This window comes from Fundulus heteroclitus, chromosome 17 (genome assembly GCF_011125445.2).
Source record: "Fundulus heteroclitus isolate FHET01 chromosome 17, MU-UCD_Fhet_4.1, whole genome shotgun sequence".
NCBI lineage: Eukaryota > Metazoa > Chordata > Actinopteri > Cyprinodontiformes > Fundulidae > Fundulus > Fundulus heteroclitus.
In genome coordinates this window covers 20,273,405-20,293,467 of record NC_046377.1, presented here as the reverse complement: position 1 = coordinate 20,293,467, position 20,063 = coordinate 20,273,405, and the positions used below count along the sequence as shown (strand labels likewise).

The 20,063-nt window shown below is 42.6% G+C and overlaps 1 protein-coding gene across 1 annotated transcript in view; it reads right to left on the bottom strand.

Moving 5' to 3' along the window:
* Positions 1-1,048: 1,048 nt before the first annotated feature.
* Positions 1,049-20,063, bottom strand: part of zgc:194209 (strictosidine synthase family protein) — a 37,616-nt gene continuing 18,601 nt past the window's right edge. Inside the window, exons 6-10 of the mRNA XM_012853419.3 lie at positions 5,063-5,215; positions 4,846-4,961; positions 3,134-3,294; positions 2,162-2,357; positions 1,049-1,501 (exon numbers count right to left, since the gene is read on the bottom strand). Coding sequence (XP_012708873.2) covers positions 1,292-1,501; positions 2,162-2,357; positions 3,134-3,294; positions 4,846-4,961; positions 5,063-5,215 — 836 coding nt within the window. The 3' untranslated portion in view covers positions 1,049-1,291. The remainder of the gene's footprint in view (positions 1,502-2,161; positions 2,358-3,133; positions 3,295-4,845; positions 4,962-5,062; positions 5,216-20,063) is intronic.

The window sequence follows — 20,063 nt, the reverse complement described above, 5'->3', positions numbered from 1 at the left end:
GACTTTCTTTCTTCTATTCTAAATCTCTACAGAATTATTTTTTTTACTGTGGATTTATATACCGAAGTAAATACATTATTAAAAAACAATTAAACTCCATCCAACCTGTGTCCTGAAGGTATTTTACTGATTAAATCAATTAATTAGTCTTAATCAACAAAATTGGCTTTTAATGGTTTATTTAAATAAGACAGGCTAAATCTCTGGATTTATCTACACGAATATTGGGTTAAACGTCTCTTTGCAATTTGCACCTTGGCCACGTGGCTTTTTATATCCATCAACAAGCTTCTGCCATAATCCTCGTTAGCTTCCTGACAGACACCTGGCATTTAGACACAAACCATCAATTAGGAAGGAGACAAAATAAGGACATGAATGAAATGGATTCACTCTTCAGCCAAAGCAGAAGTGCACCATTGCTGTCTGAATAGTGCAGTCAGTAAGGAAGGAGGTAGGAAAACTACCCTGTATGTTCTTTCTCACAGCTAGTTTTGCCTAAGAACCCTTAAGGTGGGATACTACAAGCCTTTGCGGCTGTCCAAATTCGGCACAGCAGTCCGAAGCTCCTTTCCTACCCATGATGGACTTCTTACTGTTGAACTGAACTAAAGTAGCAGTGCCCTGAAAGCCTAAAACCATTTGGACAGAATACATCCAAGAAGCACCAAGGTACTTCCCAAACCCCTTCTACCCCTTTTTTTTTTTTTAAATTCTGAATTACACTTAAATGTACCGTCCATTCTAGAAAACCGACCAGTACCAATTCAGACAAGAGGAGTGGTCAGATATCCAGTCAGAAGCTTGTTAATTGCTATAAAAAGCCTTGGGTTGAGGCGAAACATTTCAACAAATAGCGGCGGTGTATGAATAAATTTGACCCTGTGTGGATCAGAGAAAATCAATGTTAGATTTAAAGATATACGTTTCATTTCAGTATTAATAACTGGTTTCATGTCGGAAAAGAATGCTTTAAATAATTAAAACTCAAAATGACAATTTTTTTTTCTGGCTCCCTTTGGGGGACACAGACCATCAGAGCAACTTTAAAAGGCTAAATTTTATGTCTAATAGTATTTTTAGAATAGATGCTTTAGCAGGAAATATATGTTAAATATTGATGTTTTTCATTGATTTAATCTAAACATAAAATAGATTTAATGCATCCTGGTGATAAATCAGTGTCATTTAGTCCTCCTGATTGAAGCTGCTTTAAAGGAGTTTTTTTTGGACCTTTCCTCCTGTCTGTACCAAAAGACATTAATTGTGCTCACACAGCAGCAGGCCGTCATCAGCTGTCCCACACCTCCAGGACGGGCAGGAACGGTAGGTCAGTACTGCCCAGGTAGGTTCTGCCTCGGTGCTGAAAGACATCGCTGATGGCCCACGTTAGGCGGCCCTCGGGGTCGTGGAGCGTTCCCACGATTTGTCCGTCCTCTCCCAGTTCCAGGACCAGAGCGTAGCGCGGCAGCAGGAGGTTGTACCAGCTCAGAGGAACCACCTGCACCAACACAAGCCAGAATATCACCAGTTTATACTGGGATCCTACACACTTAGAGAGCTGGAAAAGTAGAGTCTGGAGTTCTTGGCTGTCCTTTAAGTTTATGTTATTACATTCATTTATGCAGACATTCTACAGAGGACAGGATTTTAATATAAAACCAGAAAAGAATGAAACTATAAAGGAAATGAGGTTTATGGAAACAAAGGGGTAAAGGAGGAAGAATGGACAGAGGAGAGGAAACAAGGCAGGAAACAAGGGAGGACACATAAATGGAGGTCGAACCAAAAGATGGGAGGACAGAAGGAAATGGAAACAGGAAGGCAAAAAAGACACTAGGAACAAATGGAGGTAGGACAGAGGAAAGGAATGAAAGAAAGCGGGGAAGAAGTGAAGAGCGAAGGACAGAAGGAGGTAAGGAAAGATGTAGGGACACAAGAAAGGACCAATAAAAGCAAGAAAGAAATATTTTCCCAAACTCACCCAGACCTGGAAAATACTGACAACATCCTGACTTTCCCAGACGGCTTCGATAATATTTCACAACGGACAAAAACCACAGCTGTTGTTCTGTGATCGTTCCCAGTTTAAAAATCGGGCAAAATACCAAAAAAAATAAAATTACCAACGTCATTAAGTTTTACCAGACGAACCACAGACCTTGGCCAGGAAGCGCTTCACTGCCGGGTACGGAGCGATCAGGTCCAAGAACGGAGGCAGGAACTTCTGAAATCGCGGCGTCGTTATGCCGACCAGGAAAGTTCCGTGGTCGCTACGGCGGATGTTGTCAGGGTAACCGATCATGTTGTCCAGGACGAGCTCCTTGGTGCCGGCCTTGGGGCCCTCCAGCCAGTACCTGAGAAAGAGGCGACGCAGTTGAGTCAAATATTTCATGCCTCCACAGACCGACTGTTCAAGGGTTGACGAGTAAAAGGACGTCAAAAGTTTTAAAGGTATTAGAAAACATTTCACTCTATGTGTAATTTAGATGTGAGTTTCCCTTTACGAAAAGAGCAGCAAAAATACTGAACTTTTTCATGGTAGTCTTCTTTTTGGAGCTGTACCTGTACAGCTGGAATAGTTTGTATCAAAGCATACTGATGTGGAAGAATGGCCTAGTCAAAGTCTAGAGCCTGAGTTCCTTTAAATCAAGATTAAAAACACATTTGTTTAGGATTGCCTTCAACTGTTCTAGTTAACTGAAACACCACTAGTGTTTTTTTTTAATGTTCCATTTTCTATCTACATTTTATTCCTACTTGCTTTTATTCTGTTTTATTTTGCTATATTTTAATCATATAAAGCACTTTGCATTGTCTTTGTACTGAATTGTGCTATATGAATAAATTTGCCTTGCCTTGCCTAAAGCTTAATACAACTGAGAATTTATGGCAAGACTTGCAAACCGATGTTCACAGATGCTCTAGCCAATCTGAGGTACTTTGACGGGAGAAATGTGCAGAAGTTTCAGTCTCATCGCCCAAAAGGTGTAGTAAAGGTGTTTCCACCATGTAATGATTTGGTGGGGCAGAGCCCACATTGGGAATAATTTTGTTTCTTAACAATATTTAGGATTATTTGGTGCTTTCCTTTCAGCTTTCCACTTGCTTAACATTTAACACACCACCATACCTGAGTATGCGTCCGATGCTAGTCTCAGCCAACAGCAGGAAGTTCTCGTCAGGCGATAACGCGATGCCGTTGGGCATGTAGAGCGAGTCCAGCAGCACTGTCACCTTTCTACTCCGAGGATCATAGGAGAGAAGACGTCCGAGGCTGTTCAACTCGATCACCTGAAGCATCAAACAGCATTTTTTCCACACAAATTTAATCATATTTCAGACCAGATCCAATCCTGTCCAGCTCCAATTCTTAGCATAAACTCAGACATCGAAAGATATTAAAATAAAATTAATAGTAGACCAAAACTAAACCTAAAAACAGCAAAGCAGTGTCTGCACTGTTATTCTTGGAGATGGGATGTTTTTTCATTAAATGTATCAATTTACCTGCTAATGTTTTAGGGAGAATTTATTCATTCATTAGGACGTGGATGGATGTTTTCCCAGGTTCTTATAAATGTCTACAGCTAAAGCCTGTGAGGAGTTAATTGCTCTGAAGTGCATCCTGCCGCCACTACATCAATTCCCCATAAACGCAAGAATTTCCTTTATTCCTGCAGGATGGGCAAAATGGTCCTGAGAGTCCTCTTCTACATTCAAGGACTTCATTCACCAAGAAACACTTAAAACCCCAGAATGAAACCTTCAGGCATCTGGGTTTTAGCTAATTATTCTGAAGCACCTTCAAGGCTCCAGCTGTATAACCTGACAACAGCCAGCTGCATGTATCGCTCCGCCTAGCTCCACTCACATACATCTGGGACACCGCCATAGGATTTGCCTTACTGAAGGCTGGGCCTTATCAAAACTCCTTGCATATGATTGGATAAGCCACTTGTCTGTCATCTTTATCGACGTGCTATTTCAACCACTCACACCGAAGCTAACCCGTGACGCTGATGAGACCGACGCCGGAAAAAAAAAAAAAAACTTTTTTTTTTTTTTATGCGTTTGCGGCTGTAGTGCAGGGTTTCCCGCAGCGCTATCTTGGCGAGGCGGCCGCGGAAAACGTGTTGTCCACCCCCCCCCGCTCCGCGAGCCGGTCCGCGGAGAAAAAGTCATCCACCCCCCCGCTCCGCGAGTCGGTCCGCCTCGCATAAGCAAATTCCTGCGGGAAACACTGTAGTGGTCACACCGAAGCTAAGAAGAGGGGGGAAGACAGGCGGCAAAGCGCCGCGGGTCGGAGTCGATCCCGCGCCCACCGCGTCAAGGAATATGGTTCGCGCTAACCGCTAACCGCTCCGGGGCGCGTCCGCGCTGCGCGTCCGCGTACGCGCCCCGGAAAACAAAACTTGCCAAATCCGGTCGGGAGAAGGGCGAAAACATGGTTTCCACCAACAAAAGCCTTCAGAGCCGTTCTCTGATGTTCTTTTAATGAAACAATATTAGGTAGATTGGACAACACGGAAGAAATAGCAGCATCAATGCTAACGCTTGCTTCCTCGATGCGAGGCGCCATTGTTGTTGGAATCTCACGGCGGTGGCTTCTCAACTACGTCACATCCATGAAACACCCGCCCTGCGTCCTGATTGGCCAGACCAAAAATTTGGTTGGGGAAATCACTTTCAATGGGCCGTGTCCCAGATGTATGTGAGTGGAGCTAGGCGAAGCGATACATGCAGCTGGCTGTTGTCAGGTTACCAGCTGTATGCAACCTTTGGCTTCTCTGCGTTTTTACTTTCCAGATGCTAAAAACCGCGACCGAGCCGAGATTAACTCGCCTCCAGCTTGACGTGTCGGCGGCCCCAGCGGCTGGACGAGTCGGTGAAGTAGATAATCCCAGTTCGGGAGGAAATCTCGAGGCCGTTCAGGAAGCCGAAGGGAACGCCAGCAGCTCCTAGTGACAGAACAGGAGAACCGCAGTCGAGATGGCTCAATGAGGTTCTCCTCATTCACCTCCATTTATTAAGAAAACAGCTGAAATCCTGCCATTGGTACCATCTGCGTTGGCTACCAGTCGGGTCTTTTCTCCCGTTTTAGGGTCGACGCTGTAAAGCCCGAAGTAAGAGTCTGCAACGATCAGCTGACCCTGCCGGTCCAGACGAACGCCGTGAGGACGGCCGCAGACCGGTTCATAGTCCGTGCTGCTGCCTGGAAACATAAAACACACTAGTTTAAAGTACTTAAGTGTTTTAGCACTTAACATTTTATTTTCTAAAATAAGCAGAAAGGTCATTCACAACAGAACCTTCCAATAGTGGGCAGAGCCTAAAGCAGTAAAATCAGTTACTGATCTTGTGAATTAAAAGCAGCTTGGTGTTTTATTTGAATAGTTTCAAGATATTACAGCCCGTGCTTTGCTTCCAGGTTACTTTCTTGGTAGTTTAAGGGATCAAAAGGTGTATTAGCAGCTCCGACTAATAAATCCTGGGACCACGAAAGGCAAAGCAAAAACATAAAACTGGCACAATACATTAAAAATACAGTTAAAACTCAAGTTCTTTAAAAGTAACCTTTACGTTCCAAGTAGGTATCTTACTCCTTCCAAAAAGTAACCTTAAAAAAAAAAACGGGTCAGAAGTTACGCCACACTGCAAAAATGGATCTAAAAATAAGTAAAATGTTCTTAAAGTTAGTGTTTTTGTCCTTGATTTGAGCAGGTAAATAAGATTATCTGCCAATGGAATGAGAATTTTAACCCCTAAAATAAGATAATTAGACATCCTACACTTGAAATAAGATGATGGAGATGAGTTGCTCCCATTTTAAGTGCAAAAATCTTATTCAATTGCCAAATCATCTTATTTACCTGCTCAAATCAAGGACAAATACACTCATTTTAAGAACATTTTACTTATTTTTAGTTCCGTTTTTGCAGTGCATAAAACAACCTAGGCCCAAATACGCCTTACAAGTTTGAGGACTTCCAGAAGCCCGTAACTTCCAGAAATGTACCCTGGGATTTCCAGAACCAGAATGAGCTTTATTGCCAAGTAGTATTTACATGTACAAGGAATTTGCTTTGGTGATAAGGTTTGTAGACAAACATACAGTTGACATACGTAGCGCGTAGGGCTGCAACGACTAGTCGACATAATCGACAGCATCAATTATGAAAAAAAAAACAATGTAAGTTTTGATGTGTCGTTTAGAAATATATAAGCATTGCTATATCTCTCAATATTACAGTCTCAGTGACACAGTTTAAATCACAATCAGTTCACAAAGGCGACCTGCAGTTACTGTCTTTAGGCAGCAGGTGCTGGCGTGGGTCCCTAACCACTTTTAAATATAATGTAAATATAGTTTTTAATCTAGTCATTTTTTCTTGATACTGTTGCACTAAAATAAACCCTGAATTTGATTCACACATGCTCTTATTCTCTTGGTTCACTGTCTGCCTCTGATAACTGTCTTTTCGGTAAGATTTGATGTATTTAGTGTTCATAAATTACTTCATGACATTCATTTGTAGTTCCAAACATATTTAGAGTGTTTTAATCACTTTTTGTTTTGCCGAAAGCTTCTCCTTCCAACAGCCTGGATCACAAGCACATGATCAAATGATGGCATCTAGCTACTCTCCTTGCTGAACAGTTGGCAACAGTGGACCGCAGCTCCATGCAGTAATGGTCGAAAGGAGAACGCACAAAAAGTTTTATAAATTACACTTTCTTTCTCACAAAAGAAGTTTTAGAATGATTTTAGCTAGGAATGTGGCCGTGTAAAGCTAAAATATCCGTATGGTTTATCGAGAGATCTAGATCCCAACTTTTGCGTGGAAAGTGACATACGCAGGTTTCAGGCCCCATTTTGTGTGTACGCAAGCTTTATAAATGAGACCCCTGATGTCTGTGGATCCTGCGTGAATTGAAGGTAGTGAATCTACCAGTGTTGTAGTCAAGTCACTATGCCTCGAGTCCGAGTCCAGGTTCGAGTCACCAGTGTTCAAGTCCGAGTCAAGTCCAAGTCATTAAAAAAAAATCCGAGTCGAGTCCGAGTCGAGTCCACTACTCATCCGAGTCAAGTCCGAGTCGAGTCAATATTGACGTGTGATGTATGACATGAAGCAGTAACATTCCATTGCACTAATAACTCTTTCGCTGTAGTTACCCTTGGTTTTACTCGGTAAAACTACCGCTTTTTCCAAGTCTAAGACGTCTCCTAACCATGGTTTTTAAACATTGTTGTTATGGAACGTGCAACAGCGACCCGAGGTACGCTGATAGGCCGCATATGAAGGATGTTAAAGCCGCAAGCGGCGTCGATCGGCCCTCGCAGCCAAGCACACTCCGGCCTATTGGCCACCGCCGCGGTGCCGCCCGGCGGGGTTCGCGCACCGCCGACCGCCCGCCACCGCAGATGCTGTTACGCATTTTCCTCGCTCGTCCACCGGGCGATTCCCACAAACGCGTTCGGCAGTGTTCCCCCATGACTTACAACAAATCTGGTGTGGATCGGTCGATGCAGCGAGGAGATACAGCCGTTTGATAATGATAATGCATTTGGCCACCGGACCGGACTAAATTGTTCGGCGGGCCGGAAAATTTATACCGATTCCTGGACGGTGACTACAAACAGAAAAAAAATTAAAACCGCAAGCGGTGATGAGCGGCCCTCGCAGCAAAGCGCCGCTCCGGCCTTGGCCACCGCTGGGATTTGCGCACCGCCGGCCGCCCGCCACCGCAGATGCTGTCACGCATTTTGCCCGCCCGTCCACTGGGCGATTTACACGAACGTGTTCGGCAGCGCTCCCCCACGACTCACAAAAAATCTGGTGCAGATTCACCACAACGGACCGGTATAGCGCCCGCTTCACAGCAGACGCCGCACCAATCCGCCTGTCGATCTCCCGCTCCATCTTCCCCTCATTCGTGAACAAGACCCCAAGATACTTGAACTTCTCCACTAGAAGCTGGACTTTCCTTTTTTAAAAAGCTTATAGTTAGAGTGGCTCATGTTACCCTGAGCTACCTCTATAGTTATGCTGCTATAGGTTTAGGCTACTGCAGGACATCAGGGTCTATTGTTCTTCAATTTTGAATGACTGTTGTAATTTCAGCTTTTAACTTTTTGATTTTTCTTTTTTCTTCATAGTAGGCACACCTGGTCTGGCGTTCTGTTAGCTGTGGCTTCATCCAGGGAAGACAGATCACCCGCTACTACCATCTAATGTAGAACTTCTGTGCTTTTTTTGTCTCTCTTGTTGTGTCTCTGCTCTGTCTTCTGTAACCCCCAGTCTGTCGAGGCAGATGACCGTTCATACTGAGCCCGGTTCTGCTGGAGGTTTTTCCTTCCCGTAAATGGGGAGTTTTTTTTCCTGCTGTCGCTTCATGCTTGCTCAGTAGGTAGGATTGCTGCAAAGCCATGGACAATGCAGACGACTCTCCCTGTGGCTCTACGCTTCTTCAAGAGAGAATGCTACTTGTCAAGACTTTGATGCAATGAACTGGTTCCCTTATATAGGAATTTTTGTGTATAATCTGACCCAATCTGTATAATCTGATTGATTTTGACGTTGTAAAGTGCCTTGAGATGACATATTTCATGAATTGTCGCTATATAAATAACATTGAATTGCATCATCTCTTCAGACCAAATAAACTATCACATTTTTTGAGACAGTTATCTCATTTTAAAGATATAATCATCTAACAGTATTACTCTTAGCAAGTTAAAGCTCCATAATAATTTTAGACCAGGTTTTAGTTCCACTCTTTTATTATGCACATCTAGGCTACCTATAAATATAAAGTATGGTATGCCAAAAAACATTTTCAACAAAAGGCAATTTTAGTAATGGCCTTGCGATTTTATATCTAAGCATTAAAAATGATAATATTTCACCAATTTTCACAGCAAGATGGAAATAACAACTATCCAACATTTTAAGATTTTGTAAAAACTTTTTTCCTTTTTTACCTACCTTTTGAAATTAATACTTGTTTCTACTTCTCCAAAATTAAACTTCAAGAAAACTATTGTGCTGTCCTGGGGCCATATGCAGCTAGACAGCTAGGACAAAAGTTCCCCACAAAAGCTTCCTTTTCTTGCATTCTCTGAATAACCTTTGTTCCCAAATCTGGCTTTAAACATTCTTTTTGTAAAAAGACGAATATTTTTCCAAGGCAGAAGCGTGTAGAACAAATTCAACTTCAACATTAGCAGTTTCCCTAGCTTCATCGCTGAAAAGCAGCTTTTAACCGGAGCAAAATACGTCAAAGATCTTTTTTTAAGGTGAGAGCACTCACTATCTCACGTAATTCACATAGAGATCTAACAAAGTTGTGATGTCTCACTCTGATTAAATATGAACCCAAAACTTTTCTAACTGTTTTTGCCTTGGATTTCCTCTGACTAAGAATTATTATCTTATTTATGTAATGTATTCACGACATGAATTGCCTGTAAAAGCCATGGACAATAAAACATGACACTTCCTGTTGTCAGGGGGCGTGGCCTAAGTGATGTCATCATTTGACCATTGGATATTGTAGAAGACCCGATGATGATCAATCACAGAAAGTTTGGTGCCTCTGTGTGTTTCTGTGTAGGATATATAGCAGTTTTTCCTGTTGTCAGGGGGCGTGGCCTAAGTGATGTCATCATTTGTCCATTGGATATTGTAGAAGACCCGATGATGATCAATCACAGAAAGTTTGGTGCCTCTGTGTGTTTCTGTGTAGGAGATATAACAGTTTTTCCTGTTGTCAGGGGGCGTGGCCTAAGTGATGTCATCATTTGACTATTGGATACTGTAGAAGACCCGATGATGATCAATCACAGAAAGTTTGGTGCCTCTGTGTGTTTCTGTGTAGGAGATAAAACAGTTTTTCCTGTTGTCAGGGGGCGTGGCCTAAGTGATGTCATCATTTGACCATTGGATACTGTAGAAGACCCGATGATGATCAATCACAGAAAGTTTGGTGCCTCTGTGTGTTTCTGTGTAGGAGATATAGCAGTTTTTTCCTGTTGTCAGGGGGCGTGGCCTAAGTGATGTCATCATTTGACTATTGGATATTGTAGAAGACCCGATGATGATCAATCACAGAAAGTTTGGTGCCTCTGTGTGTTTCTGTGTAGGAGATATAACAGTTTTTCCTATTGTCAGGGGGCGTGGCCTAAGTGATGTCATCATTTGACCATTGGATATTGTAGAAGACCCGATGATGATCAATCACAGAAAGTTTGGTGCCTCTGTGTGTTTCTGTGTAGGAGATAAAACAGTTTTATTTTTTGTGGCGAATAGGTGAACTTTGACCCCTGCTAAGGCCCCTTCAAAATGCTCAAAAACTCACCGTTTTGATAACGTTTAATTGGCCATGCCTTATGATCAGACTGACCGAGTTTCAAGCCGCTCGCTCGAAATCCCTAGGAGGAGTTAGATCAAATACCAATGCTGTAAACGTCAAAAATGGTGTCAAAATCAGACATTCAGTCTAAAATGGCCGACTTCCTGTGATACTTGTACTATGACATTAATTGTAAATTCTGAGCGTCTTGGTGAGCTCTACAACTGTACCAAATCTCGTGTCTCTACGATGAAGTAAGTGAATAGCAAAGGGTCCTTTGAAAATTGCTAGGTGGCGCCGTTGAGGCATTAGATCACGCCCACCAAAGTTTGTTATGGATTCCTGTTGGGTGCTAGATAAGGATGCATCCAAGTGAGTTTTAAGCAGCTCGGCCCAAAAATGTGGAATTCAGAGCCAAACGTATGGCAGCGGCGTTTGAGGTGACTTCACCACGCCGCCACGCTCCCCTGCTCCATCGAATCCACTTGGGGCTGGAATCCACAACACAACAACATGTCTTCTGTCTCTGGACACAGTTTCATATTGATTAGTTCAGAGGGGTAACATAGCGACCGTTTACAGCAAAACATGACACTTCCTGTTGTCAGGGGGCGTGGCCTAAGCATAGTCATCATTTGACCATTGGATATTGTAGAAGACCCGATGATGATCAATCACAGAAAGTTTGGTGCCTCTGTGTGTTTCTGTGTAGGAGATATAACAGTTTTATGTTTTGTGGCGAGTAGGTGAACTTTGACCCCTGCTAACGCCCCTTCAACATGCTCAAAAACTCACCGTTTTGATAACTTTTAATTGGCCATGCCTTATGATCAGACTGACCGAGTTTCAAGCCGCTCACTCGAAATCCCTAGGAGGAGTTCGATCAAGTACCAATGCTGTAAACGTCAAAATTGAGGTCAAAATCAGACCTTCAATCTAAAATGGCCGACTTCCTGTGATATTTTCACTATGACATTAATTGTAAATTCTGAGCGTCTTGGTGAGCTCTACCACTGTACCAAATTTCATGTCTCTACGATGAAGTAAGTGAATAGCAAAGGGTCTTTTGAAAATTGCTAGGTGGCGCCGTTGAGGCATTTTTGTTTTGATTTTTGTGACGACCTTAAAATACAAAATTTTTAAACAGTCTTCTTGCATCCGCCAAGTTTGGTGAGTTTTTGAGTATGATAAAGCCCCCAAAAAGGCCCCTCTTTGGGGTGGCAGATTAATAATAATTAAAACCGCAAGCGGTGATGATCGGCCCTCGCAGCCAAGCGCCGCTCTGGCCTATGGGCCACCGCTAGAGGTACGCGCACCTCCCACCGCCAGCCACCGCTGAAGCTGTCATGCATTTTCCTCACCCATCTACCATGCAATACACACGTACGCGTTGGGCAGCGCTCCCCCACGACTCACAAAAAATCTGGTGCAGATCGGTCGATGCACCGAGGAGACACAGCCGTTGAATAATGAAAATGCATTCGGCCACCGGGCCGGACTAAATCGTTCGGCGGGCCAGATCCAGCCCGCAGGCCGTACGTTTGACACCCCTGGTTTAAACACTAGTATACAAATTTAATCAAAGGTATCTTACTAGCTGTTAATCCAGCTTCATGTGAAAAGTTAACAAAACCTTTTTAGTTATTTAAAGTTAATTATTTCATGTGTTTAAGGGTTTCGTTTCTTGCATTAAGACAGCTTTTATGAAAGTTTGACAGTTAAATTGGTGGATACACACCCAAAAGTAATAATGTAAAAGTAACACTTTAGCAATTGGAATATTGCTAAAGTAACACGTTAGCAATATTCCACATGTGTATGTTGTGTACAAACTTTAGTAATTTCTAACAGACCACTTCACTCTCAGAAAGCAGGTCTGCTGGTGGTTCCTAAAGTCTGTAAAACCAGAATGGGAGGCAGATCCTTAAGCTATCATGCTCCTCTCCAGTGGAACCAACTCCCAGTTTTGGTCCGTGACGCAGACACCCTGTCTACTTTTAAGACTAATCCTAAAACTTTCCTTTTTCCATCCATCCATCGTCTTCCGCTTATCCGGGGTCAGGTCGCGGGGGTAGCAGCTTCAAGAGGGAGGCCCACACCTTCCTCTCTCCAGCCACTTGGGCCACTTCCTCCGGGGGAATCCCAAAGCGTTCCCAGGCCAGCAGAGTCTCTCCAGCGTGTCCTGGGTCTTCCCCTGGGCCTCCTCCCGGTGGGACATGCCCGGAACACCTCACCAGGGAGACGTCCAAGAGGCATCCTGACCAGATGCCCGAGCCACCTCAAGTGGCTCCTCTCAATGTGAAGGAGCAGCGGCTCTACTCTGAGTCCTCCACGGATGACTGAGCTCCTCACCCTATCTCTAAGGGAGAGCCCAGACACACTATGGAGAAAACTCATTTTGGCCGCTTGTATCCGGGATCTCGTTCTTTCGGTCACGACCCAAAGCTCGTGACCATAGATGAGGGTAGGAACGTAGATTGACTGGTAAATCGAGAGCTGGGCCTTTTGGCTCAGCTCTCTCTTCACCACAACGGATCGGTACAGCGCCAGCTTCACAGCCGACGCTGCACCCATCCGCCTGTCGATCTCCCGCTCCATCTTCTCTTCATTCGTGAACAAGACCCCAAGATACTTGAACTCCTCCTCTAGAAGCTGGCTCTTGGGACTTTCCTTTTTGACAAAGCTTATAGTTAGAGTGGTTCATGTTACCCTGAGCTACCTCTATAGTTATGCTGCTATAGGCTTAGGCTGCTGGAGGACATCAGGGTCTATTGTTATTCAATTTTGCATGACTGTTGTCATTTCAGCTTTTAACTTTTTGTTTTTTCTATTTTTTCTCCATAGTAGGTACACCTGGTCTGGCGTTCTGTTAGCTGTGACATCATCTAGGGAAGACAGATCACCTGTTATTACCATCTAATGTAAAACACATTACTGGATCAATGTGTGCTTCTGTGCTTTTTTGTCTGTCTTGTTGTGTCTCTTCTCTCTCTTTTGTAAACCCTAGTCGGTCAAGGCTGATTACCGTTCATACTGAGCCCGGTTCTGCTGGAGGTTTTTCCTTCCTGTTAATGGGGAGTTTTTCCTTCTGCTGTCACTTCATGCTTGATCAGTATGAGGGATTGCTGCAAAGCCATGTACATTGCAAACGACTCTCCCTGTGGCTCTATGCTTCTTCAGGAGTGAATGCTGCTTGTTACGACTTTGATGCAATCAACTGGTTCCCTTATATAGGATTTATTTTACCAATCTGGATAATCTGACTTAATATGTATAATCTGATTGATTTTGACATTGTAAACTTCCTTTAGATGACATGCAGGCATGGACTGGTAATCGGACGTACCGGGCATTTTCCCGGTGGGCCGACGTGCTGTTTGGGCCGGCAGACCCGACAAGTATATTAATAATATGTATTATTATTATTATTATTTTATATATCAGTCTTGTTATATTTGCATAATGCATAAAGAAAAATAAAATCAGCAGTGCAAGAGTCTGTTCCGATCATCCGGCCCTTACCACGGGCTACTGCAGCCCATTGGTTATCATCCCTGACAGTCTAAAGGGCTAGGCCAATCATAAAGTAGAAAAACACCTTCACGCTCCATGTGGAACTTTGTGCAGCGGTGTTCACAGTAGTAATGGATAAGAAACGCAAGGGAGGCGCAGAGAAACTGCACGAAAAAAAGAAACGAGTTCTTCAAACAGACGCTGCGAAATGTGTCAGACTGACTGACATGTTCCCAACAGCAGGCCCTTCATCTGCTCCGTTGTCTGATGTAAAATATGGCGGTGGTTGTAGTCAGTGACGTGCGGTAGGGTTCATAGCTGGTGAGGCACTGACGTCATCAGAGTCAGATTTACAAATATATACACTCTACAGAGTAGACTTGTTGCAAAGTGCTGAAGGAGACTGATTGAGCCAAATTAATTCACCAAGAGACATGGAAAAATATTGATTATTTGATGAAAAAATAAAAATAAATTATTTGTCATTTGACTGTAACAGTTTATGAGTTATGATGGATTTCTGCATTTGTAACACATTCTAAAACTATAACCCACATTACGCACATTTTATCACAAAAACAAAACATGAATAAGTATCGCTGTCTTACCTCTACTTATAATTTAAGTCCCTGCGGCGCTCTTTCTGAACAAAAATATCATAATTTTCCGGTAAAAGTTCTCTTTATCTTCTTCAGTTTTAAAAGTCTCTCAGTCTCAATGGAGCTCACTGCCAGGGAGGAAAGCCTTCCTTCATCAGTCCTGTTCCGCTGGATGTTTAGAGTCTTTTTAGTGCTTTACTTGTTTAGCAAAACTCGCTAATAAAACATCAATAACTTGTTTTGACTCTACTATTTGGGATCACGAGCGGTGCCCCTTGAGCGCCCCCTGCCTAGCGGCCAAGGAACTGCCGACCTCACTTACAACCAGTTCTTTGCTGTTTATGATCAGCCAGCACCACGAAAACATGTTATCTGCACACAGTTTGATGACCAAAACACAATTCGTAATCCACATATATTAAATTGTGGAAAATCTGTTCATAACTGTTTGAACAATTGAATTTATGATCTAGAGACAGGAAGATGCATTCACAGAATGGAAGTCAGCGCAGTTAACATGGGATTGCACAATCCCAGGGGAGGCCAAGCTTGCTGCGGCCTCACCGGCTTCGCTATGAAGCGCCACCAAGGATTTACATGGAAAATAGCAAAAAGTCTGCGATTTTAAAGAAAATATGATCAAAAATTAGGAAATTAGATAAATAAAATACTTATTACAAATGACTGAGTAAATCAAAATTTATATTATGTTACTATATATTTTCTTTCTTTCCATGATAAGTGAGGCCTTTCTCTGGTTCATTTTGTCATTGGCATCCTTTTTTACACAGTGAGTGCACATTAGTCCAATGTTACCCTACAGTATCTGGAAGACTAAATAGATCTGATGAGCAACTTACAATAACTTCTTATAATGATGTAACGTGATAATATGTGTGATTGACCCTGACACCTCTCTTTCTCTCTCTCTCTGATCTAAGAATAGTTGCTGTGCTGTGATGGAGTTTACATTTTACCGTGTTAATAAATTAAGATTTTAGAAGTATTTTAAGTGTCCACTCTCACTAATTTCCATTAACCTGACCTCAAGGTATTGTACAGTTGGTATACACATTCAGTACACAACAAAATGTGGTGGGCCAGTCTAATCCAAAATGCCAGGGCCGATTTTTTTTTGTCCCAGTACACCCTGATGACATGTTTCATGATTTGGCGCTATATAAATAAAAAATGAAATGTATTGAACAAGAGTAAGTTTGTCAGTTTTCAAGCAGGATTTGTATATCTGTTCAACTTAAATATATAAGGAAACCAAAGAGTTAAGATCAGTTACTTACCAAGAGAAATTCCTTTGGGGTTTATTTGTGGTCTCTTGCTGCCCCCTGCTGGACAAGTTTGATCAAATATGATCAAACTTGATGATGATGGTATTTGATACCATGTCAACATGGTGTCAAAATTCAGATTTCAATCTAAAATGGCTTACTTCCTGTGATACTTGCACTATGACATTAATTGTAAATTCTGAGCGTCTTGCTGAGATCTACAACTGTACAAAATTTCATTACTCTACGATGAACTAAGTGAATAGCAAAGGGTCCTTTGAAAATTGCTTGGTGGCGCTATGGAGAAACTAAGTCCTGCTCACTAAAGTTTGTTATGGATTCCTGTTGGGGGGTGGATAAGGATGCATCCAAATGAGTTTTAAGCAGCTTGGCCCAAAACTGTGGAATTCAGAGCCAAACGTATGACAGCAGCGTTTGAGGTGAATATGCCACGCCGCCACGCCCCCCTGCTCCATCGAATCCAGTTGGGCCTGAAATCCACAACACATCAACATGTGTTCTGTCTGTGGACACAGTTTCATGTTGATTAGCTTAAAGGGGGTAACATAGCGACCAATTACAACAAAACATGACACTTCCTGTTGTCAGGGGGCGTGGCCTAAGCAATGTCATCATTTGACCATTGGATATTGTAGAAGACCCGATGATGATCAATCACAGAAAGTTTGGTGCCTCTGTGTGTTTCTGTGTAGGAGATATAACAGTTTTATGTTTTGTGGCGAGTAGGTGAACTTTGACCCCTGCTAACGCCCCTTCAACATGCTCAAAAACTCACCGTTTTGATAACTTTTAATTGGCCATGCCTTATGATCAGACTGACCGAGTTTCAAGCCGCTCGCTCGAAATCCCTAGGAGGAGTTCGATCAAGTACCAATGCTGTAAACTTCAAAATTGAGGTCAAAATCAGACCTTCAATCTAAAATGGCCGACTTCCTGTGATATTTTCACTATGACATTAATTGTAAATTCTGAGCGTCTTGGTGAGCTCTACCACTGTACCAAATTTCATGTCTCTACGATGAAGTAAGTGAATAGCAAAGGGTCTTTTGAAAATTGCTAGGTGGCGCCGTTGAGGCATTTTTGTTTTGATTTTTGTGACGACCTTAAAATACAAAATTTTAAACAGTCTTCTTGCATCCGCCAAGTTTGGTGAGTTTTTGAGTATGATAAAGCCCCCAAAAAGGCCCCTCTTTGGGTGGCAGATTAATAATAATAATAATTAAAACCGCAAGCGGTGATGAGCGGCCCTCGCAGCAAAGCGCCGCTCCGGCCTTGGCCACCGCTGGGATTTGCGCACCGCCGGCCGCCCGCCACCGCAGATGCTGTCACGCATTTTGCCCGCCCGTCCACTGGGCGATTTACACGAACGTGTTCGGCAGCGCTCCCCCACGACTCACAAAAAATCTGGTGCAGATTCACCACAACGGACCGGTATAGCGCCCGCTTCACAGCAGACGCCGCACCAATCCGCCTGTCGATCTCCCGCTCCATCTTCCCCTCATTCGTGAACAAGACCCCAAGATACTTGAACTTCTCCACTAGAAGCTGGACTTTCCTTTTTTAAAAAGCTTATAGTTAGAGTGGCTCATGTTACCCTGAGCTACCTCTATAGTTATGCTGCTATAGGTTTAGGCTACTGCAGGACATCAGGGTCTATTGTTCTTCAATTTTGAATGACTGTTGTAATTTCAGCTTTTAACTTTTGATTTTTCTTTTTTCTTCATAGTAGGCACACCTGGTCTGGCGTTCTGTTAGCTGTGGCTTCATCCAGGGAAGACAGATCACCCGCTACTACCATCTAATGTAGAACTTCTGTGCTTTTTTGTCTCTCTTGTTGTGTCTCTGCTCTGTCTTCTGTAACCCCCCAGTCTGTCGAGGCAGATGACCGTTCATACTGAGCCCGGTTCTGCTGGAGGTTTTTCCTTCCCGTAAATGGGGAGTTTTTTTTCCTGCTGTCGCTTCATGCTTGCTCAGTAGGTAGGATTGCTGCAAAGCCATGGACAATGCAGACGACTCTCACCTGTGGCTCTACGCTTCTTCAAGAGAGAATGCTACTTGTCAAGACTTTGATGCAATGAACTGGTTCCCTTATATAGGAATTTTTGTGTATAATCTGACCCAATCTGTATAATCTGATTGATTTTGACGTTGTAAAGTGCCTTGAGATGACATATTTCATGAATTGTCGCTATATAAATAACATTGAATTGCAATCATCTCTTCAGACCAAATAAACTATCACATTTTTGAGACAGTTATCTCATTTTAAAGATATAATCATCTAACAGTATTACTCTTAGCAAGTTAAAGCTCCATAATAATTTTAGACCAGGTTTTAGTTCCACTCTTTATTATGCACATCTAGGCTACCTATAAATATAAAGTATGGTATGCCAAAAAACATTTTCAACAAAAGGCAATTTTAGTAATGGCCTTGCGATTTATATCTAAGCATTAAAAATGATAATATTTCACCAATTTTCACAGCAAGATGGAAATAACAACTATCCAACATTTTAAGATTTTGTAAAAACTTTTTTTCCTTTTTTACCTACCTTTTGAAATTAATACTTGTTTCTACTTCTCCAAAATTAAACTTCAAGAAAACTATTGTGCTGTCCTGGGGCCATAGCAGCTAGACAGCTAGGACAAAGTTCCCCACAAAAGCTTCCTTTTCTTGCATTCTCTGAATAACCTTTGTTCCCAATCTGGCTTTTAAACATCTTTTTGTAAAAAGACGAATATTTTTCCAAGGCAGAAGCGTGTAGAACAATTCAACTTCAACATTAGCAGTTTCCCTAGCTTCATCGCTGAAAAGCAGCTTTTAACCCGGAGCAAAATACGTCAAAGATCTTTTTTAAGGTGAGAGCACTCACTATCTCACGTAATTCACATAGAGATCTAACAAGTTGTGATGTCTCACTCTGATTAAATATGAACCCAAAACTTTTCTAACTGTTTTTTGCCTTGGATTTCCTCTGACTAAGAATTATTATCTTATTTATGTAATGTATTCACGACATGAATTGCCTGTAAAAAGCCATGGACAATAAAACATGACACTTCCTGTTGTCAGGGGGCGTGGCCTAAGTGATGTCATCATTTGACCATTGATATTGTAGAAGACCCGATGATGATCAATCACAGAAGTTGTGGTGCCTCTGTGTGTTTCTGTGTAGGATATATAGCAGTTTTTCCTGTTGTCAGGGGGCGTGGCCTAAGTGATGTCATCATTTGTCCATTGGATATTGTAGAAGACCCGATGATGATCAATCACAGAAAGTTTGGTGCCTCTGTGTGTTTCTGTGTAGGAGATATAACAGTTTTCCTGTTGTCAGGGGGCGTGGCCTAAGTGATGTCATCATTTGACTATTGGATATTGTAGAAGACCCGATGATGATCAATCACAGAAAGTTTGGTGCCTCTGTGTGTTTTCTGTGTAGGAGATAAACAGTTTTTCCCTGTTGTCAGGGGGCGGGCCTAAGTGATGTCATCATTTGACCATTGGATACTGTAGAAGACCCGATGATGATCAATCACAGAAAGTTTGGTGCCTCTGTGTGTTTCTTCTGTGTAGGAGATATAGCAGTTTTTCCTGTTGTCAGGGGGCGTGGCCTAAGTTATGTCATCATTTGACTATTGGATATTGTAGAAGACCCGATGATGATCAATCACAAAAGTTTTGGTGCCCTCTGTGTTTCTGTGTAGGAGATAAACAGTTTTTTGCCTATTGTCAGGGGGCGTGGCCTAGTGATGTCATCATTTGACCATTGGATATTGTAGAAGAGACCCGATGATGATCAATCACAGAAAGTTTTTGGTGCCTCTGTGTGTTTCTGTGTAGGAGATAAACAGTTTTATTTTTTGTGGCGAATAGGTGAACTTTGACCCCTGCTAACGCCCCTTCAAAATGCTCAAAAAACTCTACCGTTTTGATAACGTTTAATTGGCCATGCTTATGATCAGACTGACCGAGTTTCAAGCCGCTCGCGTCGAAATCCCTAGGAGGAGTTAGATCAAATAACCAATGCTGTAAACGTCAAAAATGGTGTCAAAATCAGAACATTCAGTCTAAAATTGGCCGACTTCCTGTGATACTTGTACTATGACATTAATTGTAAATTCTGACGTCCTTGGTGAGCGCTACAACTGTACCAAATCTCGTGTCTCTACGATGAAGTAAGTGAATACAAAGGGTCCTTTGAAATTGCTAGGTGGCGCCGTTGAGGCATTAGATCACGGCCCACCAAGTTTGTTATGGATTCCTTTGGGGCTAGATAAGGATGCA